The sequence below is a fragment of the Lissotriton vulgaris genome, chromosome 4_1, assembly GCF_964263255.1.
Source record: "Lissotriton vulgaris chromosome 4_1, aLisVul1.2, whole genome shotgun sequence".
Classification (NCBI taxonomy): domain Eukaryota; kingdom Metazoa; phylum Chordata; class Amphibia; order Caudata; family Salamandridae; genus Lissotriton; species Lissotriton vulgaris.
Window position 1 is genome coordinate 1,800,765,316 of NC_141691.1, and position 26,065 is coordinate 1,800,791,380.

At 45.5% G+C, this 26,065-nt stretch overlaps 1 protein-coding gene across 1 annotated transcript in view; it reads left to right on the forward strand.

Moving 5' to 3' along the window:
- Nucleotides 1-26,065, forward strand: part of LOC147724578 (fibrocystin-L-like) — a 1,433,379-nt gene that overhangs the window by 443,147 nt on the left and 964,167 nt on the right. Inside the window, exons 17-19 of the mRNA XM_086966122.1 lie at nucleotides 22,959-23,082; nucleotides 23,505-23,648; nucleotides 24,700-24,857. Coding sequence (XP_086822248.1) covers nucleotides 22,959-23,082; nucleotides 23,505-23,648; nucleotides 24,700-24,857 — 426 coding nt within the window. The remainder of the gene's footprint in view (nucleotides 1-22,958; nucleotides 23,083-23,504; nucleotides 23,649-24,699; nucleotides 24,858-26,065) is intronic.

The following is a 26,065-nucleotide window of genomic DNA, read 5'->3' on the forward strand; positions in this document are numbered from 1 at the left end:
CGACATTGTGTTATCTTCTTCTTCCTCAGGATCAGCGTGTAGACAAAAAAGGCCCCTCCAGATCTATCCTAACCCAGTGTGCTATAACAGCCTTGGGCTAAGGAAGATCAGATGAGGGCTGCAGGAACAAACGGGAAGGGAAGGAAGGGGACCGCGGGGAGGGAGAGCTGTAAAACAAAGAACAAGAAGGTTGGAAACCTTTCTTATACGAATACTTAGTATTACCAGGTAATGTCGGTTTGATACATTCCTACCTTGACCACACTGAATAGTTGCTATACTCAGGAGATACTTCTCTTCTACTGAGAGCTGGCCTTGACAGCCTAATGGAATCTTCCCCTCTGAAACACACAAGATGATTCGGTGCATAAACATACATGTGCTTTGAACCCTAACCATCTACGAATTGTAGGTCTAAAACAATAATACACCTACCCTGTGCTCCTTCCCTTAATGTCTCAAAACGGGGGTTCTAGGAACAATGCCTTTACAGTGGTCCACGACTGGTGGGGGGTTACGTCACCCAAATACTGTATAGTAGAAATAAACATGCACCTCATATATGAAGGCTCTTGACTGCAGCCTCGAGAGATGAAGGAGGGCGCCTGGTTAGACTCACCGGGACCAGTTTCCCCAACAAAAAAAGAATGAAGAAGCAAACCCTCTGCAATAGCCGTGGAAAGAAGGCTCGCCAACAGAGGGTTTGGGAATGCAAAGAATAATAAACAAAGAACAACTTCCGCATTAGCCATGGAAAGAAGGCTCGCCAACGGAAGTGGTAAATGGACAGGGAATTGACAAACCCCGTTTCCGCAGGAGCCGATGAAAGAAGGCTCGCCAACGGAAACGAAATGCTCCCCTCGAGCACCTTTAAGTAGTAAGTCCCCTCTGCATGAGCCGAGGAATAAGGCTCGCCAACGGGGGACACAGGAATACTGCACTCTAATGAATGCAAAGAGTACAACTCCACGGAGTAGCGGTTACCTCACGCCGGTTCTGTGTGCTCTCCGATCTCTTCCGTGAATCCTCCAGGGTCTCAAGACAATGACAACGAACAACGGGACGGCCAGAACCAAAGCAGCAACCAGATAAGACAAGCAACTTCCGGGTCAAGAATCAGGATATCCGACACCGGCCTAGGGGGTGGCTGCCTATATACCCGCCTCCCTGCCGCTAAGCGTTATGGGCAATGTAGTTTCTTTCTTTTGCGGCTTCACAGTGAGGTGCGATCTTGGTCCATAACAGTACATCCCCTTCACCTAGAGCGCCGAACAGGACCAGGACGCAAAGGATGCAGCCTATGAAATTCGTTCACCAGACGGGGAGCATGCACTCCGGACGCGGGCTCCCAGGAGTTCTCCTCCGGCCCGTATCCTTTCCACGCCACCAGATAACTCAAACCCCTTCCACGCCACCTAGAATCCAAGATACCACTCACTTCGTACTCCACCCCATCGGGAACAACCAATGGCGGAGGCAGTCGACGTACAACCACAGCTGCTGGCTTCAGTAAAGACACATGGAACACAGGATGAATCCGGAGATGCTGGAGTAGCCTCAGTTTCATGGCCACCGGATTGATGCATTGTACGATTGGAAAAGGCCCGATGTACCGGGGATTGAACACGCTATACTTTTTGAACCCACCTGATACATCGGCCCTGGACGACGTCTTTTATCCGCCGAGGTTTTATACGCCACCTTGGTCGCTTTTAGATCAGTTCTGACTCTCACCAGTATATCCTTGAGCTTTGCAATCCTCATAGCTGCCTCAGGCACCGAATCTTCCTGAACCGGATGTAAGAAAGGTAGGAACCTGGGATGACGGCCATACGTGCAGTAGAAAGGGGATACCTTAGTGGCCGAATGTGTGGCGTTGTTGTATGCCACCTCAGCCAGCCACAAATATTCCACCCAATTGTCCTTCCCCTGGGATACAAAGCACCGCAGATACTGCTTCAAAGTTTGGTTGAGCCTCTCGGTCTGTCCATCAGTTTGTGGGTGGAAGCTTGTGGACATAGCCGTCTCAATGTGTAGTGAGGAACACCAAGACTTCCAAAACCTAGCGATAAATTGAGAGCCTCGGTCTGAAACTATAACTGTAGGTAAACCATGCAGTCGTACTATGTGAACCATCAGCAACTGTGCCAACTGACCTGCTGTGGGAACCTGAGGGCAGGCGATAAAGTGACCCATCTTAGTCAAGAAGTCAATGACCACTAGCACTGCAGTACATCCCTGATCTCTGGGCAAGCCCACCACAAAATCCAAAGAGATGCGTTCCCACAGGGCTGAGGGGGTAGGCATGGGACAAAGAAGACCAGCGGGACGCCTATGATCTGCCTTTACAGTGGCACATACCGTACATACCGATATCCACCTCCTGACGTCTGACCTTACAGACGGCCACCAACATTTGCGAGTGATCAGTTCAACAGTTTTGTCTACTCCCATGTGACCAGCACTTGGAGAGGTATGACACCACAAGTATATTTGTTTTCGAAGAGGTTCTGTAGGGATCAACAAACGTCCTTGTTTGACAGGGAATCCGTCCCTATCTTGCCATTCAGGATGTGCCTGTAACCACTTCCTCCAGTGCTCCGAATCGAAGCCCCTGCGCACTCCCTGAAGAAATGCATCGGGTTGTATGGCGCCTATCACCCTAGCTGGATTTACAATGGAGGTGTCTATTCCTTTTTCGGGTGTCTTTGAGGATGACTGGCGAGAGAGTGCATCCGCCTTTCGATTATCCACTCCTGGACGAAAGGTGATGGTAAAATTGAATTCCGAAAAGAAAAGCATCCACCTTAGCTGCCTTGGGGTTAAATGTTGTGCCGCAGACATAAATTGCAAGTTTCTGTGGTCCGAATAGACTGTCACCTTATGTTGGGCACCCATCAGAAAGTGACGCCATTCGGTGAAGGCGATCTTGATAGCCAAAAGCTCTTTCTCAGCAATACAGTAGTTACGTTCAGCCCCATTGAGTTTCCGGGACATGTATGCCACCGGATGTAAGAGCTTAGTCTGTTCGTTCCTTTGGGACAGAACAGCCCCTATCGCCACCTCGGACGCGTCTGCCTCAACGATAAACGGCAGTTCAGGGTTAGGGTGCATTAACACCGGTGCGGACACAAACGCCTGTTTCAATGTAACAAATGCGTCTTGAGCTTCAGCATCCCACACAAATCCTTGATCCTTGCGCAACAACTTGGTAAGGGGTGCCACAGCTCTAGAGAACTGATCGATGAAACGGCGATAAAAGTTGGCGAAGCCCAGGAAGCATTGTATATCCTTGACGTTCCTGGGCACCGGCCAATCACGCACCGCCTGTACCTTTCTCTCAGACATTTCCTGACCCTGAGGACCCAGCATGACCCCTAGAAACTCTACGGTAGACACGTGGAAGTCGCATTTTGACAACTTGCAGTATAGTCCATGTTGACGCAGAATCGTCAAAACGGCTTTCACGTGTATTTCATGCATGGCCTCTGTCTCTGAATAGATAAGAATGTCATCTATGTATACTATAACATATCTGTCCAGTATCTCCCGCAGCACGTCATTGAGAAAATACTGAAACACCGCAGGGGCATTACAGAGCCCAAAAGGCATGACCAGGTATTCGAATAGCCCATACCTGGTCTTAAATGCCGTCTTCCATTCGTCTCCCGACCGCATCCTCACTAAGTGGTACGCCCCTTTTAGGTCCAACTTAGTATATATCTTAGCTTTCCTGACTTGGTCCAACAACACATTAATCAAGGGCAGCGGGTATCGATTCTTGATTGTTATCTCATTGAGGGCCCTAAAATCCACACACGCCCTCAATTCCCCATTTGCTTTGGGAATAAAGAAAAGAGGGGATGCAGCAGGTGATTTGGAAGGACGTATGAACCCCAATTCCAACAATTTGTCCAGATAATGTCTCAAATGGATGTTCTCTGGTTCGGTTAAGGCATACAGGCGTCCTGAGGGCACCACGGCTCCTGGCACTAATTCTATCTGACAGTCGTACTGTTTATTGGGGGGTAGTTCTTCAGCCAACATATCGTCAAACACTTCCTGATAGTCGCGATAGACATCTGGTAATACCACCTCTTTTTCGGCCGCTGTGGCCACGCTATACCCCTTAGCAAGGTAAAGAGAGGGACTCTGAATATTACCGTAACAGTGATTCCTACAATACTCCGAGTTCATGTATACAGCGTCTTTACCCCAATCGATCTCCGGGTTATGCCTTTTTAACCATGGTAAGCCGATTATTATTCCATACTGGGGGGCGTTTATGATGCTGAACTCGACCCTTTCACAGTGCCTCCCATATCTCATTTCCGTTTCAGCTGTCCGATAACAAACGGGACCTAAATCCAATTTCCTACCATCTACTGCATATACCTCATCACCACTCTTTTTAGGTATTAGAGAAATCCCAATCCTCTCTGCCTCAGCCTTATCCATGAATATACCAGTGGCCCCCGAGTCCACCATAGCACAAGTGGAGACCTCCACCATGCCAATTAAAAGTATGATGTTTATGAACAAATGGTGCGCTCCCACTGTGTTTTTTACCATTGAAGGGATACAAACGCGACTCCAAGGAACCCCTTCATTCACCCTAGAGTCTGTCAGTTTTCCGCTGGTTTTTCCAACGCAGCGGATGCCCCTTTGCTAGATCGGAACTTAGAGAACTTGGGTTTAACAGGACATTCCCTAACAAAGTGTCCTTTTTTCCCGCAATACAAGCAAAGACCATGTTTGCGTCTCTGTTCCTTTTCAACGGGTGTAAGAGCGGCACGTACTGCACCTATATCCATCGGTTCTGTGTTGGTATTGAGGGGGCCTTCCGAGGCTCTAGCAGGGCTTGATACTGGAATGGTTCTGGACCTGGTCTTGGAGTCTCCCTTTCTGTTCTTGCGTCGGTGATCCAAGCGCAATACTAAATTAATTAAGTCTTCACATGTAACTGGCTGGGGATCTATTTGAGCAATGACATCTTTCATTTCTTCAGTTAATCCCTGGTGAAACAAAGATGACTGCTTTGCTTCCGGCCACTTAGTCTCCGTAACCAGCCTCCTAAAGGAATTCAGGTATGTCAAGATGTCCTGATTTCCCTGTCGGAGTTCCAACAACTCCTTATCTGCCGTATAGGTGTCAGCCCGTCTGTCAAACACCTTGACGAACTCATCCCTGAATGCCTCCCAGTCATGTATTAAGGGATCATTCCGTTGAATCAGGGGAACCGCCCATTGAGCAGCATCCCCAACTAGGTACGAGATTACAAACGCTACCTTAGATTGATTCGTGGGAAAGGAGCGCGGTTTGCACGTAAAATGCATCATTACTTGTGTCAAAAATACTTGTACCGTACCTGCATCCCCTTTAAACCGTTCTGGGTTGGCAAGTGGGACGCTGGTTGGTATTTCTATTACCACTGGACTGGGGGGATTAGAACCAGAAGCCCCTGCGCTAAAGGGGTTCCTCTGCATGGTGTCTATCCGATTGCGTAGCTCAGTGGTTTCCTGTCTAGAGGTTAGCAGCTCAGCCTGAACTGCCACCAACGCAGCCAATACATCATCAAGAGAGGCCATATCTACACACTGAACGGGAGGATGTATAACCGTGGGTCGGATATTCTGTTATCTTCTTCTTCCTCAGGATCAGCGTGTAGACAAAAAAGGCCCCCTCCAGATCTATCCTAACCCAGTGTGCTATAACAGCCTTGGGCTAAGGAAGGATCAGATGAGGGCTGCAGGAACAAACGGGAAGGGAAGGAAGGGGACCGCGGGGAGGGAGAGCTGTAAAACAAAGAACAAGAAGGTGGAAACCTTTCTTATACGAATACTTAGTAGTACCAGGTAATGTCGGTTTGATACAATCCCTACCTTGACAACACTGAATAGTTGCTATACTCAGGAGATACTTCTCTTCTACTGAGAGCTGGCCTTGACAGCCTAATGGAATCTTCCCCTCTGAAACACACAAGATGATTCGGTGCATAAACATACATGTGCTTTGAACCCTAACCATCTACGAATTGTAGGTCTAAAACAATAATACACCTACCCTGTGCTCCTTCCCTTAATGTCTCAAAAACGGGGGTTCTAGGAACAATGCCTTTACAGTGGTCCACGACTGGTGGGGGGTTACGTCACCCAAATACTGTATAGTAGAAATAAACATGTACCTCATATATGAAGGCTCTTGACTGCAGCCTCCGAGAGATGAAGGAGGGCGCCTGGTTAGACTCACCGGGACCAGTTTCCCCAACAAAAAAGAATGAAGCAATCCCTCTGCAATAGCCGTGGAAAGAAGGCTCGCCAACAGAGGGTTTGGGAATGCAAAGAATAATAAACAAAGAACCACTTCCGCATTAGCCGTGGAAAGAAGGCTCGCCAACGGAAGTGGTAAATGGACAGGGAATTGACAAACCCCGTTTCCGCATGAGCCGATGAAAGAAGGCTCGCCAACGGAAACTAAATGCTCCCCTCGAGCACCTTTAAGTAGTAAGTCCCCTCCGCATGAGCCGAGGAATAAGGCTCGCCAACGGGGGACACAGGAATACTGCACTCTAATGAATGCAAAGAGTACAACTCCACGGAGTAGCGGTTACCTCACCGCCGGTTCTGTGTGCTCTCCGATCTCTTCCGTGAATCCTCCAGGGTCTCAAGACAATGACAACGAACAACGGGACGGCCAGAACCAAAAGCAGCAACCAGATAAGACAAGCAACTTCCGGGTCAAGAATCAGGATATCCGACACCGGGCCTAGGGGGTGGCTGCCTATATACCCGCCTCCCTGCCACTAAGCGTTATGGGCAATGTAGTTTCTTTCTTTTGCGGCTTCACAGTGAGGCGCGATCTTGGTCCATAACACATTGGCGCTAACGGGACGCTTCCCGGTTCGCGCACCGGGGCGCTTCAAAATATTACGCTCTCCGGGGCGCTCACCGGGGCGCGCCCCAGGAGCGCTCCAGGATCAAAAATAAAAATTAAAAAAATTATTGTTTAAAATACAAATAAAATATAGGATTCATTCATTTTGAAAAATATTACATTTCATAGCTATAGACATTTGCTATTGAACTTCAAAGAAAAAAACATAGGTTTGGGGCCTTATATATAGTTAGGAATTAGCTTTTAAAAAACCTATGAAATTCACTGAAAAAAACATAGGTTTCACACCAGTTATAGTTAGGAATTAGCATATAAAAAACCTATTAAATTCACTGAAAAAACCATAGGTTTCACACCAGTTATAGTTAGCTGCAAATTTTACTGACATAAAACCATTGAAATTCCACGTTATAGTTAGTTGGACTCACTATAACTTGCGCGTGTAATGCACTGCTGATGATGTCACATATTACATCACTCATGACATGTTCAGTGACATCACTCATGACATCACTGATGACACCATCTTTGTGACAGAGTGACAGACCTCCTTTCAGTGTAATGTAACCCTTGAAACACATATTCAAAAATAGAAATTAACATTTTCAAAAAAATGGAGATATCCATACCAGTTACAACAACCAATTCAGTAATACCACCATCTATATACACATCCACTCATTCACCAACAGTTCTATATAGTCACTCATACATATACTCACTCATTATATGTAGTGATACACCAATACATCCTGTTACACACCGACAGTCATCCAAAAGTTACTCACATATGCAAATAAACTATTGAACATCCATTTATTTGCATATACAACTATACACACACTACCACCTTACTTCTATGGAAATTTACACATACTTACTCTCTTAAACAATCACTTATAGAAACACATACTTATTTAAACAGGAACTCTTACAATCTCTTTCTCTCACATATACTCACTTATATACATCAATACTCACATATAATAGATTAAAACATATGTAGTTACTGATAAAGACACTAGTGAGACAGTCATTCACTCACTAACACACACATATACACACTCATCCACCCATACAGTCCTGCACATATGCTGTCTTCAAAATACATGGTCAGTCACCAACCCATGCAGCCACTTATACACAAAGTGAAACACTGATACATATATTTCAATATTTCAATATTTAAAAGTAACTCGCTAATATATGTATTCACTAAGATACACTTAATAAGGCAGTTAACCAATCATTTTTTTTTAAAAAAAACATCCATTTACACACTTATTTAACCATTTATTCTTCCATCGACCTTTACAAATACATATATAAAACATATTTATTTTTCAGAAAGACACACATTCACTGGATGGTGTCATCAGTGATGTCATGAGTGATGTAATATGTGACATCATCAGCAGTGCATTGCAGGCGCGCAAGTTATAGTGAGTCCAACTAACTATAACGTGGGAATTTCAATGGTTTTATTTCAGTAAAATTTCCAGGTAACTATAACTGGTGTGAAACCTATGTTTTTTTCAGTTAATTGAATAGGTTTTTTAAATGCTAATTCCTAACTATAACTTGTGAACAAGCCTCTTTTGAGGTGAAACGCGTCATTGCGGAATTGCAGGCTGTAATTTTGGCACGAAATAAATTGCACTGAGAAACTGCACTTATCTTGTGGTCTCGCTCTCTTCGTTGTTCTGCGTGGAAGGCAGAGTGAATTACGACGACCTTTTGGACATATATATATATATATATATGTTATACCAACCAAGGCACCTCAAAAAGAAGAATCAGGCACACACACAGGATCACTTCTGGCAGCAGACTTTATTGGTAGTGGCATAATGCATTTTGGATAGATTCCTTCATCAGATGACTTTCAAGTAAAACAGTGCTGCTGGAACCCAACTTTAAAAAATGCCTGCTTCGCTATGATAGCCAGAAGACACCCAGTGTTCTTGGCAGAGATTCGAGAAACGGTAAGTACCTTCCCCCATGTGGGTGGTGCTCTTGTTCCCACCAGTCACACCTTCGTCTCAGGCATGTCATGCTGCCCCCACAATCCATCATCCTGCCACCTCCAGACTCCTTGAAAGTCCCGAAGTGGAGCATTGAATTGCAGGAAAGCCGCGGCGCTACAGTGTTTCAAGTCCATTAAAAAAACCTCCATATTTTTTGCCACTTTCGCTGCAGCACTTGTTTGTAGGATGGGGCACCCAGGTGCATAGTGGCCACGCACTGATATATGAACAACCAAGGCCCCTCAAAAAGAAGAACCGGGCACACGCACAGGATCGCTTCTGGCAGCAGACTTTATTGGTAGTGGCATAATGCATTTCGGATAGATTCCTTCATCAGATGCCTTTCCAGTAAAACAGTGCTGCTGGAACCCAACTTTAAGAAATGCCTGCTTCGCTATGATAGGCAGAAGACACCCAGTGTTCTTGGCAGGGATTCGAGAAACGGTAAGTACCTTCCCCCATGTGGGTGGTGCTCTTGTTCCCACCAGTCACACCTTCGTCTCAGGCATGTCATGCTACCCCACAATGCATCATCCTGCCGCCTCCAGACTCCTTGGAAGTCCTGAAATGGAGCATTGAATTGCAGGAAAGCGGCGGCGCTGCAGTGTTACAAGTCCGTTAAAAAACCTCCATCCAAGCAAGCACAACCAACGAGGGGGGGCAGGACAGCAAGCACAACCAACGAGGGGGTGGCAGGACAAAAAGCACAACCAGCGAAGGGGGGGCAGGACAGCAAGCACAACCAACGCGGGTGGGGGGGTCAGGAGAGCAGTTCAAAAACTGGATCACAGGCAGGGCACAAAAACCGGATCACAAGCAGGGCACAGAGGCAGAAAAACCGGATAACAAGCAGGGCACAGAGGCACAAAAACCGGATCACAAGCAGGGCACAGAGGCACAAGCAGGGAACAGAGGCACAAGCAGGGAACAGAGGCACAAGCAGGGAGCAGAGGCTCAAGCATGGAACAGAGGCACAAGCAGGGCGCAGAGGCACAAGCAGGGAACAGAGGCACAAGCAGGGCGCAGAGGCACAAAAACCGGATCACAAGCAGGGCACAGAGGCACAAAAACCGGATCACAAGCAGGGAGCAGAGGCACAAGCAGGGAACAGAGGCACAAGCAGGGAGCAGAGGCACAAGCAGGGAGCAGAGGCACAGGCAGGAAGCAGAGGCACAAGCAGGGCGCAGAGGCACAAAGACCGGATCACAAGGAAGCACAACCAATGGGGGGGGGGCAGGACAGCAAGCACAACCAACGAGTGTGGGGGGGCAGGACAGCAAGCACAACCAACGAGGGTGGGGGGGTCAGGAAAGCAAGCACAACCAATGAGTAGGCAGGGGCAGGGGCGCAACACAAAAACCGGATCACAAGCAGGGAACAGAGGCACAAGCAGGGCACAGAGGCACAAAAACCGGATCGGGGCAGTGGGGGGTACAGAGGCACAACAACGGGATCGGGGGCCGGGGAGCACAGAGGCACAAAAACCGGATCAGGGGCAGGGGAGCACAGAGGCACAAAAACCGCCGGATCGGGGGCAGGGCAGCATAGAGGCACAAACACCAGATCGGGGGCAGGGGAGCACACAGGCACAAAATCCAGATCGGGGGCAGGGGAGCACAGAGGCACAAAAACCGTATCACGGGCAGGGCAGCACAGAGGCACAAAAACCGGACCACAAGCAGGGCAGGGGAGCAAGCACAACCAACGAGGGGTCAGGGGAGCAAGCACGAGCAACGAGGGGGCAGGGGAGCAAGCACAGCAAGGGGGCAGACGCACAACAGAGGAGACAGAGGCAAGAATATGGGCACAATCAGGGTAGAGAGGCAAGAAAAGCCAGTACTCACCGAAGGACTCTGCAGCTTCTCGACTTCTTCCGACGGAGGTGGGGCAGAAATGGCAGAAATGGCGTCACAATAGCGGTGCCATTTTCGCATTCGGGGCTTGGTTTTTGCAGTTGAGTGACAGATGACATTACGGCAAGAAAGAATGCAAAAAAACACGCCCCCGAATCCGAAAAAGACAGGGCTTGAACCGAGTGACGCCACTGTCCTCCAATGGCTGGCCTCCGTTTAGGAAGCCGGCCAATGGAGAAGAGGGGAGGGTTCAAGCCCCGTACTAAGAGTCACAAATTCTTGGCTGCGCAGTGTACGCTAGGCCGAGTTCTAAAAATGCCTGCTTTGCTATGATAGGCAGAAGACACCCAGTGTTCTTGACAGGGATTCGAGAAATGGTAAGTACCTTCCCCCATTTCGGTGGTGCTCTTGTTCCCACCAGTCACACCTTCGTCTCAGGCATGTCATGCTGCCCCCACAATCCATCATCCTGCCGCCTCCAGACTCCTTGGAAGTCCCGAAATGGAGCATTGAATTGCAGGAAAGCGGCGGCGCTGCAGTGTTTCTTGTCCGTTAAAAAAACCTCCATATTTTTTGCCACTTTCGCTGCAGCACTTGTTTGTAGGATGTGGCGCCCAGGTGCATAGTGGCTACGCACCGATATATGAACAACCAAGGCCCCTCAAAAGGAAGAACTGGGCACACACACAGGATCGATTCTGGCAGCAGACTTTATTGGTAGTGGCATAATGCATTTCGGATAGATTCCTTCATCAGATGCCTTTCCAGTAAAACTGTGCGGCTGGAACACACCCAGTGTTCTTGGCAGGGATTCGAGAAACGGTAAGTACCTTCCCCCATGTGGGTGGTGCTCTTGTTCTCACCAGTCACACCTTCGTCTCAGGTTTGTCAGTCTGCCCCCACAATCCATCATCCTGCCGCCTCCAGACACCTTGGAAGTCCTGAAATGGAGCATTGAATTGCAGGAAAGCGGTGGCGCTGCAGTGTTTCAAGTCCATAGTGGCCACGCACCGATATATGAACAACCAAGGCCCCTCAAAAGGAAGAACCGGGCGCACACACAGGATCGCTTCTGGCAGCAGACTTTATTGGTAGTGGCATAATGCTTTTCAGATAGATTCCTTCATCAGATGCCTTTCCAGTAAAACAGTGGTGCTGGAACCCAACTTTAAAAAATGTATATATGCACAACGTTTACCCTTGGGTGTCTTGGCGCTGAAGTAGTAAGCAGCGAAAGGGGTGAGAATGACTTATTGATTGAAAAGCCACATTTTTAGAAGCTTCCTGAATTGAGAAAGGGAGGGGGCTGATCTGAAATTTAATGGAAGGAGGTTCCAGGCTGCCGCAGCTCTAACCACAAAGCTGTTGCCACCTCATTTAGATTTTTTAAACCTAATGGCATTTACTGTGAAAGAGCCTGCTGATCTTACGTTTCTTGAGAGCATATACCATGTTAGGGCTTTTTTCAGAAAAGAGGGTCCTAAATCATGGAGGGCCTTGTATATCAGGCTGAGGGTCTTAAATTTGATCCTCTCTTTACTCTCAACCAATGAAGATCCTTCAGAGCAGCGGAAACAGAGTGGTGCCTAGGCTAGTCAAGAAAAAGTCTGGCTGTCGAATTCTGAAGAATCTGCAACTTATTCAAATATTAACCTTGCAGGCTGATGTAAAGGCCTTTACAATAGTCAATTTTGGATAATACAAAGTGGAAATAACTGACTTCCTGACTGTGATGGGCAGAAATATTAGAATTTTTTAAAGTATTCTCAAGGTGTTAGATGAGGAGGAGACCACTGCATTAATTTGATTTCCAAAGAGTAAGTAGTCATCAATCATGATGCCAAGCCTTTTGGCCATCCTGGTGGGTTGGGAAGGGGGCCCATCTCCCCAAGCCAACACGGGGCAGACATGAAGTTAGGGTTATTACCGAGTAAGATCACCTCAGTCTTTCCCGCATTAAGCTTAAGATAATGTCTGTTTATCTAACCATTGATACATTTCATGTAGTCATGTAAATCAAATCAAATCAAAGAGACTTTATCTCGGTTTGATTCAACCATAAAAGTACATAAGTCATAAAATACAATTGTTTAAAAAGACATAGTCACATTGTTAAAGTGCAGGTGCGATGATATAATACCCTATGTACATTAATTCATTGATGGTCTGGTACATTAATACAGTAACATTCATTGATCCAGGCAATTTCGCAGTCTAAGAGACAATTTTAAAAATTCAGTCACTTGAAGAATACTGTTAGTATGCAATAATTGTAAGTATAACAAGGCTGGTCGGATCTGTTTAAAATTAAGTTTCTTTAAAAGCACAGTCAGGTAGCGTTTTCGCGGGTATTCATAAAAACCACATAAAAACATAAAATGCAGCATATCCTGTGGAGACTTTCCGTCGCAGCCACAGGGAGCTGGGGTTTTACTAAAAGAGTCTTTCTTTGGTCTGATAAGCAGGTGATGAAATTGGTTTAACCTGAACCTTGTTCCCAAGAACTTCTCATGAGTGCTCAGTGTGCCAAGTAGGTAGGGCTCCATTGTTAGACAAGTTTTTACCATGACATATTTTCTTACACTTGTTTTCTGTAACTCTGCCCCTTCCCTCTGGGTCTTTCTGTCCAGGAGGAAAGCTCGTTTAATTAGCTCCACATCCCCCTTAACAATTCTGTTTGGGTAGTCAAATAGCTCTGGGCGACCCAGCCCAGAAAAGCATGATTTCAAATATTTTTACCAGGGAGTGCCCATTGCATTATCTTGAGACAGAAAATCATTTACAATCAGGTGTGTCAGCGGAATATCTTGATTCAGCCACAGTTTTAACCAGCAGGTCAACGGGCGTAAGGAGAAGATCTCGCTCAAATATTCTGCCCCTAACTCCTCGTGAACTGCAAAGTTAGTCGTGCCGGCCGGGACACACAGGAGGCGCTTCATAAAAGCATTTTCAGCAATCTGGAGTTGTTCGCCAGGCACATACCCCCATAGTTCACTGCCATAGACTGCAGTTGCCACTGTTTTCGCGTCATAAAGTTTCATCATGGCATGGGTAGGTTTTTTCCCCAGTTTTGAAGCAAAGTTAAAAATGGAGGCATTGACCCTGGTCACATCACATCTCTTTTTAGCAATTTGGGGTCCCCAAGATAATTTAGAATCAAAAAGAACGGTATGCAACGGTTACCACGCATTTTTCACAACGCGGTACCGTTAGCACGCTACTGTTACCACGCAGGTCACTACAACGAAATGCGCTGGGGGGCGCTCCAGGATAGTAAATAATTTAATTTACTATCCAACTCCTTTCCCTAGAGTCCACGGGGACTGGAGTTGGAATAGTAAATTAAATAATTTACTATCCAGCGCCCCTCCTCGCAAGTCGTTGTAACGACTTGCGTGGTAAAAGTAGCGTTGTAACGGTACGCGTTGTGAAAGTACGCGTGGTACCGTCACATATCTAAAAAGAACACCCAGGTATGAAAATGTATTTGACAATGGATTCACTTCATTGTCTAATTTAAATGTATAGCTCCTTTTTGGGTGGTTACCCACTTGCATGATGAATGATTTAGAATTATTGACCAGTAGGTCTCTGTCTGTCATAAACAATTTAAAAGCGTTAAGCAAGGCTTGGAGACCTAACTCAGTTCTGGAGATTAAAACCGCATCATCTGCGTATAAAAGTACAGGACGCCTGCCGACTCTGGGACAGTCAGACTTCACATCCTGCAGAACGCTGTCTACTTCATTTATATAAAAATTATAAAGGAAGGGGGCCAAGATACAGCCTTGGTGGACTCCCTTATCTATAGTAAAATTATCAGTTGTGCACAGATCTTGGGAATACCTTACATTGGCACTAGTACTACTATGTAGATCCACCAAAAAATTAACAATCCCACTGTCCACACCCTTCTCCCTCATGGACTGCCAGAGCTTCCCTCTGTTCACACAGTCGAAAGCAGAGGATAAGTCCATGAAGGCGAGATGGACAGTACCTTTTTGGGCAATGGTGTATTTGTTAAGGATTAGGAAGAGATTAATGCACTGCGTTATAGTTGATCTACCACTACAGAAGACGTACTAAGAGATGGACATGATGTTATTGTCCAGAACCCATTCCGACAGTCTCTATAGTATAATTCACCCCACTATTTTGACCATGGAATTAATTAGAGAGATGGGCCTATATCAGAGTGGGCTATCCCTATCCCCCTTCTTAAACACCGGGACGATGGTAGAGACCCCCTAAGACGGTGGACAGCCAGTTATGGCAGCCGCATTAATAACCGCCTCAAGAATCGCTGCCCAGAAGTTCGGGTCAGATTTATATAAGTCAGGGGGAATCCCTTCAGGTCCGGGAGCTTTCCCAGCTGTAAGCCCCTCTATCCCAACAATAACCTCGCCTCTGTCAAGCCTTATGGATCCACCCTCATTATCGGGGAGGGGTTTCATATTGTTGTTCAACGTGCAACAATATAGTTGCTTGAAATGAGCTTCCCACTCCTCTTTTGTTATGACACTCTCAAGCCCTTCTCCTGGGTCCTGGGCCAGAAAGGGTTTCTTAATTGCCGCCCAGAATCTGGAACTGTTGCTTAACGTATGGGGGTCCAGAATGTCATACCAGGCTTCATTTCTTAGGAAATCTTTACGGGTGGCAGTAATTAGTTTATACTCTTTGCGACACCCTTGGACTGTCTCCTTAATTCTGGGTCTGGCTGCCAAGGCAATTCTTAAGTTGCGTGCGGCTTTTGAACAGTCCTGATTGAACCACCTAGGTCCCCCTCTCCCGCTCTTCTTAGCTGGTGCTGTCAGCAGATTGGAAACTTTATCTGATAGGCATTGAAAAGCGGCTAAAACCTGAGTTGGATTAGAGCCCTCAGCAATACAGTTATTAATGTCATCACTACAGGTGTTTTTGATATTTTTATATATGAGATCAGGGGTACACATGGACCATTTAAGGCGGCGTCTCCCGTCCGTTGCGCGTACCGTACCCATACTAGGATTGCAGCTTTATTTGGCCACCCAGGGTCCCCTAAGATGGACACTGAGCGGATTGTGATCACTAAATTCACTATTTTCGATACCAAAGGAATCCACAAAAGCCTGCATGGGCAAAGTGAGCAGTACATAGTCAATAAACGTTCCTTTCCCATTACCCTTAAAAGTTGGAATTACAAAACGCTTTGTTGGATCATGCAGAGCCATTGTCAGGGTTAGATCATGGTCGTTTAGCAAGTCATTAAAAAGTTCTCCCTCCACTGTGTGTTCCAAGTGCAGACCCTCGTGCCGATCACAATGCATTTCAGACACATTTTTCATCAAAGGGTCGCCACCGGGGTGAACGTTAAAATCACCCATGATCATTAAGTTATGTGAACATTCCTTCATAGACATACTAATAAAGTCATTTAAAATTTTAAGTTGACTAGGAGCTGTGCATAAATTTGCAAAGTTATAAAAATTAACCAGACCAGCTTTACAGTTTTCTCCAACTAAGACTAGACCTAAAATGCCAGAATTACCTGTTACAACTCTGCATATAGTACAAGACAAAGCTACAGAGATAAACGTGACCATACCCCCCTTTGGTCTGCCCCTACTGGCTGCTGTTGCAGGTACATAGAAAGCCTTATTCCCTTCAATAAAAAGATCGCACTCCACTAGCCAAGTCTCTTGTAGACAAATAATCTGGAATTGTTTAATGTACTCAATCCAGTTACCGTCTGACATCTTGGTAGACAGGCCTGCGATGTTCCAACAGATTACATTATTTTTGTGTATTTTGGGTTGGGTTACCTCTGTATGACCCGCCACAGGTATGCATGCATTACTCTGGCCCCCGGACTCCTCGCGTCAATCACACGCCTCCAAGCCCGCGAACACTGCATATCTGTTCTGCATTGGGACATTGAACCCATTCATACCATTGCTCACTGCATAGCTGTTCTGAGCGTCCGTAGGGAAACCTTTCATACCGAGGGTAGCAGTATTATATATATATGGGGCAGCTAATGCAGGTGCCTGAGTTTGAGATCCTAATCTGAATCTTCTGGGGTCTTGAGGAACTTTTAACACTGGTGCATAAAAATAACCTAGTGGGCGCACACAGACACTATTCGCATTGTACACTAGCGAGGATGCTCTTAAGAGGACTGTTGCAACGTGTTGGGGATGTTTGAAGTTAATAACAACACAGTCCCCACTCGTTGTTTTACGTGATGGACCAATCCAGTCAACCCTTTCTGTGGAAATAATCTGGTCATAGTACTCGGAAGGGAATCCGCAGTTTTTGTTTAGCCAAGCCACTGTTTTATTTTTTAATAAATCTTGGGACTCCCCGTAAGGTAAGGTTGGATGCTCTACAAAAGGTGGCACATTCGTCAGAACTGCCACATAAGGTACGCAGTCAGGAGGAAGATTAATATGCCTACTTTTTCTTGGTGGGTTAGAGGCAGGCCTGCAGCCAAGTGCTGCAGGGGGCTGTTTATTCTGTTGGATTGTGGTACAACTGGGGGCTGTTCATTATGTTGAATTGCTGGTGGAGGTTTGGAAACAATATTAACGCCAGCAGAGCCTAGATGACAAGGTTGTTGTGCATTTGCAGCTCTGCCTCCCTTGCCCTTTCCAGTGTTATTGGAATTGGTAACCTGAGCAGAGGCAGACGCCAGATGTACCGACAACAGTCCACCCAGCCGATCCACTTCAGAGGCTACTCTATCCAATCTGACTAGCAGAGGATTAACTAGTTCTATGATTTTCTCCTCCATCTTACTCACTATAGTACTAATCAGTAATTCAAAATGCTTGGTGGTTAAGATTGCACCTCCTTCATTAATGCCCTCAGAATTACCTTCACCTATGCTCTTTTTTTACTAAATTTTCCCCCTCCTTTAACCTGTGTCTTTCTACACATTCTCTCTGGTCTCGGTGTTGGTGGGGCCTGGGTTATTTCTTCAGTGGAGGTATTAGGTAAATCTGCATGTGTTTCCGCATGGACCTGTGCCACAGCAACAAGCACGCCCTTATTACTTGGATTCGGGTTACCTTCTATTACAACCTCTGTCCCTAAAATAGGCAGGTTTTCTGGTAGTAGAGGAGGGTTACTGAGGCCTAAAAAGGCCCTGCGTTCATTATTAATTTGGTTCACCTTTTTGACCAGAAAGTTATCCATGGTGACCAGACCAGAGGTTGACCTGTCTAGTTTTGCTCCGGACATAGCACAAGGGTCTAAATTCAGCAGAGTTAACAATGTTATCAATATAAGATAATAATACAGACTACCAGCAGTTGCAGTGTATTATGCCAGTAATCAAAAAGAAACTTATATAACTTAATAAAAATACAAAGTCTCACGTGACTCTAGAAAACTTAAGGCAGAGCCAAGGTCCATAGCCCGGCCCGGCCTCTGGGCGCTCCCGCGCGCGACTCGCGGGGCGAGAGGCATTCCGCTGTTAAATCGCGCCTCCGGGCGCTGTCGCTGACGCTCCAGGTGATCCGCTTGCCTCCGGGGCACCTGGGATGTGTAGTCCTAGCCTCGCCTCGCTCGCCCAGCCGTTGTCCTCACGGCGCTTGGAGGGAGGAAAGGGGTGAAGATGTCGCCACGGGCTGCCGTTCCCCTCACAGCGTGTGTCTCTGCCAGAGAATTGGCCCCCAGTGAGTGCTCTGCGCTCCGCTGTTAAATCGCGCCTCCGGGCGCTGTCGCTGACGCTCCAGGTGCGCCGCTTGCCTCCGGGGCACCTGGGATGTGTAGTCCTAGCCTCGCCTCGCTCGCCCAGCCGTTGCCCTCACGGCGCTTGGAGGGAGGAAAGGGGTGAAGATGTCGCCACGGGCTGCCGTTCCCCTCACGGCGTGTGTCTCTCTCCAGTGCTATGCTGTCTATGGGTCCCCTTCTCCACTGTTGGACAGCGTGAACCACAAACAGAACGGCATGAGTGCCGGTTCACGTGTAGTTGGACAATCATGTAGTCATGTATGCAAGCGCCAGTATGGTTGGCATCATGGGAGGCTAATAACACAATTTGCGTGTCGTCCGCATAGGAGGTGTGGGGGAAACCGAAGAATTCGACCAGGGGGGCAAGGTCAGTGACGTATATATTGAAAAGAGTCGAGCTAAGAGAAGATGCCAGTGGAACCTCGCAGGGCAAACGGAAAGAGCTTGATGAGAAGGCTTCAAAGTTGATTGTGTTTTCCCAGTTTGACAGGAACGATAAAAGTAATTTCAAGGCAAGATTTTTTTATACCTTATGCTTCCAGATGGTGAATCAGGGTGGAATGATCAACTGTGTCAAACACCGCTGATAAGTCCAGCAGGATAGGGGCTGCTCATTCCCCATTGTCTAAAATGAATTTGAGATCATCTGTGGCCTTAATCAGAGCGGTCCCTGTACTACGTTCAGATCTAAATCCGACTTGAGTAGGGTCCATATATATATATATTGAAGAAGGTATAATAAAAAACAGAAAAGGGGGAACAAAATACACATATCAGACTGATCTGTCTTTCTGAGTTTAAAGTAAATAGACGCAATTGAAGGAAATATTGATTTTTATTTGACCGCGCAGGGAAATACACAAAAGATTAAGTTGCGACCATGAGTTGGTAAGCAAGCAGGCTAACAAGGGAGCAATTATGTATTTGAAGCACCAGAAAGCTTTATACAATCAAAGGGACAGATAGAGAAACAACCGTGTTTCCGAAGGAGACACATATAAAGAATAAACAGAACCACTGGAACGAAGCAATGATACGATCTGAAATTGAACATGTTTAGCAACAAACAGAAAGCATAGTGCACAGTTAATGATATGAAATAGAGAGTGAAACAATTACATATAGGTAGCACTTTTCTTCGCATGCAACAAGAAAAGAGGTGGAGTTGACAGTTCATGGCTCTTATATATTTTCTATTTCTATTATGTTATGATATCTTTTTCTGTTTTGAACCAAAATGCATTATGGGGATTGTAGTCCTTTAAGAAGCTGTGACGAAAGCAGTGAGGAAAGGGACTGCATAATGTGAGCCTACGTCTTGTAATAACATCAATGTAGTAAGAGGAGATGAGATATACGTTGAAACATATGTCCAGATTTAGTTTGCTGAGGATGTCTTGTGGCAGTGTGTGTGCCTGCAAATACATGTGGGCTTTAGATGAATCTGAAGAAGCAGATCATTTAGGGAGGATCCAGAACATTTTAGGTATTCATGGGGTGTTAGATTTGGGGGTCTCTAGTTTGCATAGGTAGGTACCTGTGACAAATAGGGATCCTTGCCTCTAGTCAGGGTAAGGGGGTACACTCCTAAAATAACCCCTACTCACCAATTTGGTGGCTTGGCACGAGCAGACAGGTTTATCTCAGAGGCAGTGTGTAAAGCATTTGTGAACACATACAGTAATCAAGTGACAACACTACAGATATACACCACACAAGTTGTATATTAAAAATAAGTATTCTTTTATATAGATTTAAGACAAGACCACAAGCGATAAAAATCCACAATACTGTACTTAAAATGGTAGAATTAACTTAGTTCTCTTTAGATCTTAAAATGCTACACTTTGAGTCAATGGACCTTAAGATGCGTAACACTTCTACAACGAAAGTGTTGCAGAGATGGTGATGCGGTAGTTCCTTACACGCAAAGCCGGTAATGCGTTGAAAATCTGGTGCAAAGAAACAAAGATGACGTCTTCTTCTTGATACGGCACGCTCCTCCGATGTTGCAAGATGTCTCGAATCGATGTGACAGCTGCAGCGCGACACCCTTGTCCAGTGATGCGACAACAGTGCCTTTGGCATCGACACTCTCCCTCCGACGATGCAAGACGCATCGGCTTGATGTGAGAACTGCAGCGGTGACACACTTGTTAAGCGATGCAACGACATCGGCTGCGGCACACTTATCCATGGATGCGAGGCGCTTCTGCGATGCGACAGCTACAGCGGCGCCACCCTTGTTCAGTGATGTGACGGCTGCGGATGCGGCGGAGACACGCTTCTTCGATGTTGCGAGACATTTCTTGTGATGCAGTGCAATGCGACAGCTGCAGCGGCGACACCCTTGTCCAGTGATGCGACGACAGTGGCTTTGGCAGCGACACTCTTCTCCAACGATGCAAGACGCTTCGGCTTGATGCGACAACTGCAGCGGCGACACCCCTATTCAGCGATGTGACGACAGCGGCTGCGGCGCGCTTCTCCGTGGATGCGAGGCGCTTCTGCGATGCGTCAGCTACAGCGGCGACACCTTTGTTCAGTGATGCGACGGCTGCGGATGCGGTGGAGACACGTTTCTTTGATGTTGCGAGACGTTTCTTGTGATGCAGTGCAATGCGACAGCTACAGCGGCGACACTCTTGTTCAGTGATGCAACTGCAGTGGCTGCAACGGCGACATGCTTCTTCTTTGTGAGTCACGCTTCCAGCTCCTTGCAACACACATCCCCTCTGAAGGTCCAAAACAGCTGCAGGCACTTCCAAAGAACTCTTGGGGAGTTGGTGGTTGAAGTCTGTTGTCCCTGAGACTTCAGCAGGAGACAAGCTCTTCTCTCAAGCCCTTGGAGATCCTTCACAAGTTGAATAAAGCACACACAAAGTTCCTTTCTCTTTTCTTTGGCAGTGAGGCATCCACTGCAGGCCAATCCCCCAAGCAGCACTTCAGCTCAGGGATAGTCTCTCCTCAGTCTCTCTGGTTACACTCCTCAGCAAAGGGTTCTTCTTGTTTCCCAAAAGTGACCTAAAGTTCTGGGGTTTGGGTCCCCTCTTTTATACACAGTTTCTCTTTGTTCTCTGATGGCAGAGAAGCCTTTGCCTAGTCCAAACCAGTTCTGCTCAGTCCTGGAGCACTCTGTTTACATGACTCCTTATTTCCTTTCACAGTGCAGGGCAGAGACATCAAACACACCACAGGAGGTGGAGCCAGCATTGTGGAGGGACGGCACAGCCCTATTCAGGTCCCATGGTGCAACTCCTCCCTCCCATCTAGATGCATATCTCTCTATTTACCACTGGGCTGACTCACCTGTCTCCTGGAACCCCCCAGCCCCTGTCACTCAAACTCCAGACAAGGAATACACAACTTAGCAGAGGCAGGCTTGGATAATTAGACAATAAAATACCTCCTTTCTAAGACTGGTATTTTCAAACACAGAATGTTAAAACCAACTTCACTAAAAGATGTATTTTATCATTCTTGGTTCAGGCATACTAAACTCAAATTTCTACCTAGTTCCCTGAGTAAGTTAGGATTATAAAATGTAATAATCTAACTGTTCATGCTGGCCTATGGGGGTTAGGTAGCCTTGCAATCGTGAAAAACGAAAATGGTTGTAATTCACTATTAGGACATGCCACACACATCAGGGATTGTCCTACCTTATACTTACAATGCACCCTGCCCTTGGACCTACTATAGGGGTGTCTGATATGAAGAAAACAGAAGGTTTAGGGACTGGCAAATGGGTGCACTTCCCAATCAGCATGGCAGTACCAGACTGCACACAGGCTCTGCAATGGCAAGCCTTAGACACACTTTTACAGGCTAGTTCTGTGGGTGGCACAACCAGTGCTGCAATCCAACCAGCAACATTTGGAGTACTAGCCCTGGGCACTCCTGGTGCACTGTACTAGGGTCTGATAGGTAAACCAAACCAGCCAATCATGGAATCACTAATCCATACATACATTTTACAATAGGGAACACTTGCACTGTGGCACTGGACAGCAGTGGCACAGTGCCCAAAGCATCTAACACCAGAAAAAAACACATAAGGCAACAGCAAAGATGGAATTGAGACCCACGCCAAGGTGCCAGGTCTGACATGGGGAATATGAGGAGGAAGAGAGGTTAATCTAGGCTGAACAGGAGCAATGCATGCCAGGAAGGAAATGGTGGAAATCCGCAACGAGGAAGAGCTGAAATACTTTCTTTATTGAATCGAACTAAGAGGTGGATCGAGCTGTACTATAAATCAAGTGGCTAACCGTGTATTGTAAAACTCTTGAAAAACATTGCGACGGAAGTAGCAGCTAAATGTTTAAAACTTTGAAGAAGTGAAGGCAGGAATGTAAACCTGTAACATGGAAACAGTGCAAATGTCCTCTTATCCTAACTTTGTAGAACATAAATCTAGAGTTGGGTGATAATAAAGTTTTGACCTATGTTTATTTTTCTTGCTTAGGTGATAACCTTGGAGAACTGGACGATGACTAATGCCACTGAAGAAGTCCAGACAATCACCATTGCCTGTGCAGAAGCATGTTCGCTTTTCGATTTTGCACTTATTTATAATATGGAAAAGACAAGTATGTACTCAAAGTGAAAGATTATAATCAGCACTTTTACTGCTAAATTCAAAGTACTTGTATCATTTCATTATATTTTTTCGTACAGTACCTTTATGACCAGTTTGAAAGAGAAGTATGTTGTCAGAATCTTTATAATATTACACATTTCTTTGGATGTGTTTCCTGACACAAAATAAGCCAATTGTTCCCAAATCTCTGTTACTAAGAATAATTGCATTACTATGGAAGATTTCATGACATTTGACACAGTGATTCGTGTTATATAGAGGTCTACTAAATTACTAAGAGTACACAATCCTAAATATGTAAAAAAAAATGCTTTCAAACTTGGCCCTATTGTAGGAATCATGCTTATTTAAAGATGTAATAATTATGCATTTATATTTACATTCCATCTAATTTTACACTTTGAATCCTAGTTTATCTGTCAGCTGATGCCTCAAGCGATGAAGTGCAGTATGCTTTGAATGACCTGGTGTCACTAAATCCAGATACAGTAGAAGTTACGAGGACTGATGTTAATGACGAGCACATCTATACTGTGACATTCCACTCAGTCAGAGGTATGCAAAATGCCACCATACTTAGCAGCGACTCTACTGTGTGGCACTCTTCTGCATGTGACACTCTTCCAATGTTCCTGTATTGTTCTTTCTATTCAAAATCACTGAATATATTTTATAGGACGAAGCATCAAGGCATCAAGTGCTTTTAGAGCCCCACTGCATGACCTATGTCTTTTTGTGTAGTCATCTGCTTCTACAGGACACTCTTTGGTAGTACGTATGCCTCTACAGGTGGATGACACTGAGCTATCGAGGGCCCGTTTCATATGGTTTATGGATCAATGGCTCTATCTTTTATAGGCCATGCAACAATGTTACTCATCTCTTGCCTTACTAGTCTGATGTGCTGCACGCACAATCATCAAAATAATACTTATTTCACAAGGACTAAGCTTATTTTATTGTAACCAATATCAAATAAATATAGAAGCTTATTTTATTGTAACGAAAATCAAAGAAATATAATTTTTAACTTGCAAAAATGTATTGGGCAAGACATTATCAATTTATTTGCAAGTCATTAGATACCTCACAGTGCGTTAGATACATCACAAACATTAAAAATCAAAGTAAACCTAACCAAAGGTCTGGCCCTTTGTGAGTTCTTCCTTGCGCCCTGTGGGATCTGAAGCCTGATTATAAGTCACTTAGAAGGCTTTTTTACACCAGCTGGGAAGACAGTAGGCTGTTGTCAAGCTTTTCAAGGCCTTTGTGACTCAGCAAAGGTCAGAGATGGGTATGTTGTTTGCTAGTCATTTTCTTTAGGGCGGGTGTGATCCTTGCATATTAAAGCACCCTGAGATGACTCAACTGCATAGAAAGGTATTGATAAGGTATATGATCATCACCTGGGCTGAATTTTTTTTGGTGAATATTTTCTTTTTCATAGGAGTCATCAAACAGCTCTGAATCAACCCTTATATTTCCTACTGGGTTTTAGTTTGATGGCATACAAGTATCATGCAAACAAAACACAATTGTAAAAATGCTGTATGATTATGAACAAAAGTGTATATATTTTTCTGACCACTATAAGTTTTCTTTTCAGGTGATTTTAATTTGCTCGATTATGAGGTTGCTGAGGGAAATAACATGACAATTGACATTGTTGAGCAAACAAAGGGAATCCCTAGCATGCAGGACTTCACTTTGATGTGGGACGGTGTAAACTCTCAACCTATAGCAGCACAAGCGTCGGCAGCCGAGGTTGGTGATTTACATGAATTTCATCTTTTTAGGTGTGCTATTGAGAAAGCTATAGGCTCAATTGCGAAAAGCCACCAAATTGTGTAGCTGCCAAGCATAAATTGCACTTCCAGTAAATGGCAATTCCACAGGGTTGGATAACTGCCAGACGAGCGGTGATTTGTAGACCCCCAGAATAGGGAACAATGCACTAATATTACATATTGTTCTCATTGAGAAGTGGGCATGCAGACAGGCGCATTATGTGCTCCTGCAGTTTTTTGGTTTTACACAAATCGGTTTTCAGTGTTGGAAAGACTGTGTTCATACTTTAGAGTATCAAATAACATAAGCACATTTGTCATGCATAATTGTTTTAATATTGTGATATATATTGGCAAAATAATGGTACTAAACTCGCTGCACTATATGCAGCAAAATAAAAAGTAACAGTCTACAGCGACGGCTCGTGGAGGGAGTTACGGTGGGGCAGGAGGGTGGGGAGGGGGAGGGGCAGGGTGGAGGTTGCTAAAAACCGGCATATGGATAATTGCAGGTAAGTAAACAATTTAATTAATAAAACGAATTTCGTAGTGCGCCTTGCATCGCAAAATGCAATGCAGTGCGAGCTACGAAATTCGTTTTATTAAATAAATTGTTTACTTACCTGCAATTATCCATATGCCGGTTTTTAGCAACCTCCACCCTGCCCCTCCCCCTCCCCACCCTCCTGCCCCACCGTAACTCCCTCCACGAGCCGTCGCTGACAGTCTAGCTTTAACTGTGTGCTTTCACTTCTAGTCCCACTGGTGACTGTCTCTATCATTAAAAGTGTTGCTTATGAAACAACAAAATGGGAAAACATTGTTGCCTGAGCTCTACCATTCTAACTGATTCTTTTTTGTTGGAGGCCAAACAGAAACAACATCTGCCTTCACATTCTAGTTATGTGCTGCTCTGAAAAAACTATAAAATTAAATGAAAATAAATGGATACATAACGTGGGTTTCTCTAATGAATTGTGTCTGGTTGTTACTTCACTTTTTATAATTGAAGGACTTATATACGCGCATTCTTACTCAAAACATAATTTCAGGAAGACGCGCGTTTTGAGCCTGATTTTGTGTTTTAAAAGACGATTCCTGTCACAATTTCTTTTAAATGGAGGTCGCTTGTTAGTTAAAGTGCCTACCTGCACTGTACAGCAATTCTCAGCGTTTCTGGGCTCC